Here is a 6,678-nt window from a genome sequence, read left to right as displayed (position 1 = left end):
AATGCATAAAATTTACGCAAAACTAATTTGCTGAATAGCATCAGATTTTTTAACACATTCTTTACACTGCGCTTGTTGTAAACTTTTTGGCTGCTGCTATATTTCCTGATTGATTAAGAATGTGACTACAGAAGAATAAAGACGTTCACTATGGCCATTAAAAAACATTTACTTTTGTTTGGGATCCTTCTTGATGACTAGTCTGTTCTGTCTTTAGAAAACATTCGATTTTACCTTTCTTCCAGAGGCGGGATATGCTGGCTGCTGTGTCCTCATGGCACGCAACACGATTTAACAATTCCTAGAATTCGTCCATATAAGCGTTAACGCAAACAGAAAGCAAGAGGGAAATCAGCAAATTAAAAATGGTCAAATATGGCTCAATGGCATTTCCATAATTTCGATTATATGCATAAAAAAATTACAAAAGATCATTTTTAAATGAACAGACAAAAAAAAAGTACAATAAATGATAAGTGATAACATTCAGATATTGTTGTAATACACATTAAACATATGGTTAATGAAACCATAAAAGGGTGGCAAGAGCAGACTCTTAGGTTTTCACTCTTAAAAGTGTTGTTGAGAAGAAAAAGTAGCCTGGGACTATTCATTTTTCCTTGGCCAACTTTACAGCTTGCAGTGGGTGGAGCTCCAGGGAAGTTCTGGGAAAGTTTTGCAGTCAACAAATTCAATGATTTGCTCTGACAGTCCAATGGTGCCACAGAGGCCATCAGAAGAGTATTAATTTCTTTCAAGAAAGTGGGGTACTTTGATAACACTAAGGTTAAAGGTCTTCCAATTTCAGTCACTGTTGGCAAAATAAAAGGGTCTGGCTGAGGCCGTCGCCTTCTCTGAGACAGACTTTCCCTTTTTGAGTCAAAACTTACCCCAATAAATAGCATCTTGTATGCACCTTGAATTTCCTCAGAATCTCATCCCTGCAATTAAAAGGTTCCACCGTTGCTTCTGCATACTTCATAAATGAACTCTAGGCTACATCACACACACAAACACAAAAACACACACTTGCTCTCACACCTCTCCTTGCTATTACACTTGCTTTTTCCGTGCCAGAATGGCAAAACAAAACAATATCCTTTCAGGGATGAAAGGACGCGCTTAAAAAAATTATATTTTCTTTGTGCCACCACTTACTTCTCATCAGAGAGGGTGTGAACAAGTGAATAAGTAGATAAGTGTGAAAACAATGTATGGTAAAATCGCTTTTTAAATTTCTGTAATGTCTTGAAGGTTTTCAGCCAAGAGTGTCTTTAGAAGCAGATGCATGTCTCTTGAGGGACAAACAAGTTGCTGTATTTATGAATTTTTTTTCCTAGAAAAAGGTACAGCACTGTTGATGTGTTAGTCGCTGTATTGAGTGTGATTTAATAGTCACAGAAATTGCTTTGCTTGTTCTCGAGAAAGTAGGTGGTTCCATTGGCCAGCGACGGAAAATGGAACGTTCCTTTCTCTTCAAGTGGACGGTTTGTGATCTGTGGAAGGAAAAAAATTGAAACCATTAAAGGAATGTTTTGTCCATTCTGTGGCAATCATGTCATGTATGGAGTGAAAACAGTATCAAATCCTCCCACAAATGCACACGAGAGAGCCACACTCGCGCACACAATCCACAAATACACGTGAAGGATCCACAGGGCGATACACAAATGCACGCGAGATATCCACACGCACACACACACAATCCAAAAATGCACGCGAAGGATCCACAGGGCGATACACAAACGCACGCGAGAGATCCACACTCGCACACACAATCCACAAATGCATGTGAGAGATCCACACGGGCGCACACAATCCAGAAATGCATGCTAGAGGTCAGTGTTAATTTTGGCAGGCATTTTTGATTTAGTCTTAGTCTTTATCTTGAGACGAAAATGCTTAATAGTCTTAGTCACATTTTAGTCATTTGAGTCTTTCATAGTTTTAGTCGACGAAAAGTCATTGCATTTTTGTCAACTTTTAGCCATTACTTTTAGTCAAACTGCAGTTACCAACATTTATTTTGGTAGCTATTTTATATGTAGTATTCAAACAAAAATAGTCATCAATTCTTCTCTCTTTAGACCAAATCAATTAAGCTTAGTTATGAGAAATTTGAATCAAGGATTGAATTTGGAAAAACTGGAATACATTTTCATTTTTTGGTAGAGATATAAATTAAACAAATTTTTCAGATACAGTAGGTTTACTTAACAAGTATACATTTATTTAACATCTTTTCTTGGTTAACATTTATGACACAGATAATTAGGAATGCTGTCCATTTAAGATGGAAGGTATGCGTGTAATAGCCTACTGACATACATTCAGTTTTCACCCACCTGTTTAAGCTCACTTAAACCATAACGGACTGTATTTCGGTGAGATACTCTACATGAGAGACATGTGGACTGCTGTGTGTGTATTTGAGCGCTGAGAACTGATCACGCGCTGTATGAGAACTGAAGAAGTGGAGCACGCGCGCGAGAGAGCACTTCTATCAGCGCGTTTCCACCTATCGCACCTTCACTGACTTTAAGTTAATGGACAATGAATTGTGACTCCCGGGAAAAACGGGACGTCTGGTCACCCACTCCCTAACCCTTCGGGTGCTGAGGCCATTGTTTCAGATCGCTAGTTCGCGTTTTGGTAGCCTTTTTGAAACATTTTGAAAGACAAGACAGTTAACTTAGCCTATAGGATGTATTTTGAATGTCCGGTAGTCCTCAAATAACATTTTAGTCCCGTCTCGTCTTGTTAATGAAGACGTACATAAATTTCGTCATAGTTTTTATCATCAGATATTAGTTTTAGCTCGTCAACGTCTGTCACCAAAAAAAGGCTCATTGACGAATATTTTTCGTCGTCGTCTTCGTAGACGAAATTAACACTGCTAGAGGTCCACACACAGGGCGATCCAGAAATGCACGCACATGCAATCCAAGCAAAGGAAAGTACATTATTGTTTCTTTGCTCACAGAATGAGAGTCAAATACTGTTGTACCCGTTATTTCATGCACAACAAACCGCGAGTCCTTTGAATTAGTGTTCTGCCTTAAGAATGTCTATAAATACGTGCTTTTTTATTTGCGGATTCTTTTGAGACTGTCATTCCGCGGTCTTAACTCACAAATGCGAACAAGCCTATCTGTACACTTTACCTATGGAATGAATGAAGTAGGCGGTCAGACATGTGTAATAGAATGTCGATCTGAATGGCAATCCACTTTAAGGAGCCAGATTTTTTTATTTAAAGCAGAACTCTCTCCATTTTGAACTTTTATGCCCAGCCTGTGGTTACTGATGCATTGTTTTGATGGCTTCCTATACTATTCAGGGTTTTGACAAAAACCTAACAGTACAGTATGACTCTAATGAGCCAGTTCTTTTAATGGACAGTTTAAAAAGACACTGCTTTGTGTAATTTACAGCACTAACAAAGAGGATATTTTCATATCTAAGCAAAATGGACAATATTACTGAAAAACACCCAAAATGAATCAAAATCGAGTTTGTATATCTGAATTGAATTATATCAAGAAATCTGACATCCAGTCCTACTCTGAACTGCCCTCGATTGTTCCCTTTCACAAGTTGAAAGAAAACAACTGATCATACTGTAAATTAATTCATCTTGAGAGTCTCTGTCCACCTCAAAAATTAGTTTTTACACATGGTGGCAGTACTAACATCCCAACATGTTGTTTCTCACAAAGACTTGTGACTTCCCAAAACACCTGATGTACTTGTTACATTGTTAGAAGAATGGCATCTACGCTAATATTAGTCTGTTTCTTTCTTATTCCGAGGTCACCGTAGCCACCCAGATCCAGACTGTATCCAGATCAGATGGTGGATCAGCACCTAGAGATGACCTCTACAGCCAGGACACCTAGATGAGCCCCAGAGACAGATCCCCAGTGAAGACCCTGTCTCCAAGACGGCCATCGGGACAAGACCACAGGAACCAGATGAGTCCTTTGCACAATCTGATTCTGCTTTAGCCTAGATTTAAACTGCTGATTTTGTCTGATCAGAAGAGAATGACACTATTTCGACAAACTATTTCCCCGTCTAAATACTGTAAAGCTGATATAAAGCCACTCAGCATTATATCAAGCCGATGTAAAGTATGGAGAGAGAATTGTGTCTTTATTACATGCGCGAAAATAAATTATCCGAGAGAAAAAAAAAAGTTTGAGAGAAAAAGTTATCACACTGATAGCAAAAAAGCATTTTATGAGAGAAAAAAAAATATTTGAGAGAAAAGGTTTTCATACCAATAGCAAAAAATAATAATATTTGAGACTAAAAAAAATGTTGAGAGAAAGTATTTTCTCATAGAACATAAAAAAATATACATTTGAATTTTTTTTCATTATTTCTGAGAAATAAAATCTCTCTCAAAATACTTTGAAAAAACTCTCAAATATATATATTTTGCTATCAGTGTGAAATCATTTTCTCTAAAAAAAAAAAAGTGTTTTTCTCAAAACGCTTTTCTTTGCTCTCGATGCAATTTCTTGCTCTCGTGTCAGATTTAGCTTTCACTGTGAGAATTGTGTCATGGGCGGGGCCACGTTCCTATTGGCCAGTCGGGTGAGCATCGTCTTGTCTTGGGAGTCGAACTGAATCATTACACCATTGCTCGGTTCACCTGCATGATACCACCTCTGCCTTATGGCTAGTTTAGTTGAGCACGGACACTCCAATGTTTGGGTAAGATGATGACACACAGCTGGCTTAGCAAGTTCAGCATCACTGAAGATTAAACATTAAAAAATAGCACTCATATTCAGGAATGAATGTGTATTATATTATTTGCTTGCTAATCGCTAGTAAAGCTAACCAGCCATCATGCTAGGTAAACTTGCAAACTCACCTGGTTTATATACTATTTTTAAATCAAATGCCAAATTAATGTTTTGATTTAGATAGTTTCACGCCTTATTTAGTGAGTAGTGAGCTAGTTTCTACCTTTGCACTTGCTAGCCTCAAAGCACCTGAAGAGTAACTGTTTGTTCATCATATACAACCTCCTGTACAACTATCAACTAACGTTAGTATGCATGGAAGGTGGCAACCCTATAGCTATCTAACTTTAGACAGTGATTGATATACCGTTTGAAAGTATCTCACCTAGTTTTGTTTAAAATAAGTTAGTCTTTGTATGGTTGTTGCACTACACGTTTAGCTACACTGCACATGTAGCTTGCAAACTCAGCTACACAGGGCTTATTCTAAATATTTTTAACCATCTAGCCGAGGTCTAGAGCTGACAAGGTAAATTGCAGGTCTAGGACTAACTCTTACATTAGCAACCCACGAATATGTTTGTGCCTGTACTGTCATGGTAATTAAATTTATGCTGCTATATTTATAGCATATATTTCACATATGCATAGCCTTCATGTCAACTTATCTGTATTTCCTCCATTTAAATTGCATAGTCTAAGGCACAGATTTTAGAGTTATATTGCTCTATAGCCTACCTATAGTGAGAGATACAGATGCTAAACACATTAATAATAATCATTTTAGGTTATAGTTCAGTTATAGGTTCAAACAGAAAATGTATCATATTGACCTTAAAACAAAATAGTTTATTCTGAGTCCATGGAGTAAAACTGTACAGGAGGTTGTATATGATGAACTAGGGCTGGGCGATATATCGGATGACATTGTTATTTTCATCTCGTCAGTAAAGCCGGTTCCTTGATTAGTAATAAATCGCCATCACCTGCTTTCAGATGGAGCGGTATTTACTACCATAAGTTCACTGACAAGCTGAGCCATATCGCATTAATTATCGCAGGCGATACGTCTGTGATAATGAAGGGGAAATTGCCCCGGTTGTCAGTGAACTAACGTTACGAAGCTAGTGAAAACTTCACTTACAGTGAAACTATCTAAATCCAAACATTAATTTGGCATTTGATTTAAAAATAGTATATAAACCAGGTGAGTTTGCAAGTTTACCTAGCATGATGGCTGGTTAGCTTTACTAGCGATTATCAAGCAAATAATATAATACACATTCATTCCTGAATATGAGTGCTATTTTTTAATGTTTAATCTTCAGTGATGCTGAACTTGCTAAGCCAGCTGTGTGTCATCATCTTACCCAAACATTGGAGTGTCCGTGCTCAACTAAACTAGCCATAAGGCAGAGGCAGTATCATGCAGGTGAACCGAGCAATGGTGTAATGATTCAGTTCGACTCCCAAGACAAGACGATGCTCACCCGACTGGCCAATAGGAACGTGGCCCCGCCCATGACACAATTCTCACAGTGAAAGCAAAATCTGACACGAGAGCAAGAAATTGCATCGAGAGCAAAGAAAAGCGTTTTGAGAAAAACACTTTTTTTTTTAGAGAGAAAATGATTTCACACTGAGCAAAATATATATATTTGAGAGTTTTTTTCAAAGTATTTTGAGAGAGATTTTATTTCTCAGAAATAATGAAAAAAAATTCAAATGTATATTTTTTTATGTTCTATGAGAAAATACTTTCTCTCAAAACTTTTTTTAGTCTCAAATATTATTATTTTTTGCTATTGGTATGAAAACCTTTTCTCTCAAATATTTTTTTCTCTCTCATGAAATGCTTTTTTGCTATCAGTGTGATAACTTTTTCTCTCAAACTTTTTTTTTTCTCTCGGATAATTTATTT

The 6,678-nt window shown here is 37.2% G+C and overlaps 1 protein-coding gene across 1 annotated transcript in view; it reads right to left on the bottom strand.

Annotated features, from left to right (window-relative positions):
• Window positions 1–227: 227 nt before the first annotated feature.
• LOC306875367 (aryl hydrocarbon receptor-like) overlaps window positions 228–6,678 on the bottom strand; it is a 59,432-nt gene continuing 52,981 nt past the window's right edge. Inside the window, exon 11 of the mRNA XM_079425875.1 lies at window positions 228–1,496. Coding sequence (XP_079282001.1) covers window positions 1,389–1,496 — 108 coding nt within the window. The 3' untranslated portion in view covers window positions 228–1,388. The remainder of the gene's footprint in view (window positions 1,497–6,678) is intronic.

The sequence above is a fragment of the Barbus barbus genome, assembly GCF_936440315.1.
Source record: "Barbus barbus genome assembly, chromosome: 9".
In the NCBI taxonomy this organism is placed as follows: Eukaryota; Metazoa; Chordata; class Actinopteri; order Cypriniformes; family Cyprinidae; genus Barbus; species Barbus barbus.
The sequence above is the reverse complement of the archived record's forward strand: the minus strand, read 5'-3'. Positions and strand labels throughout refer to the sequence as shown.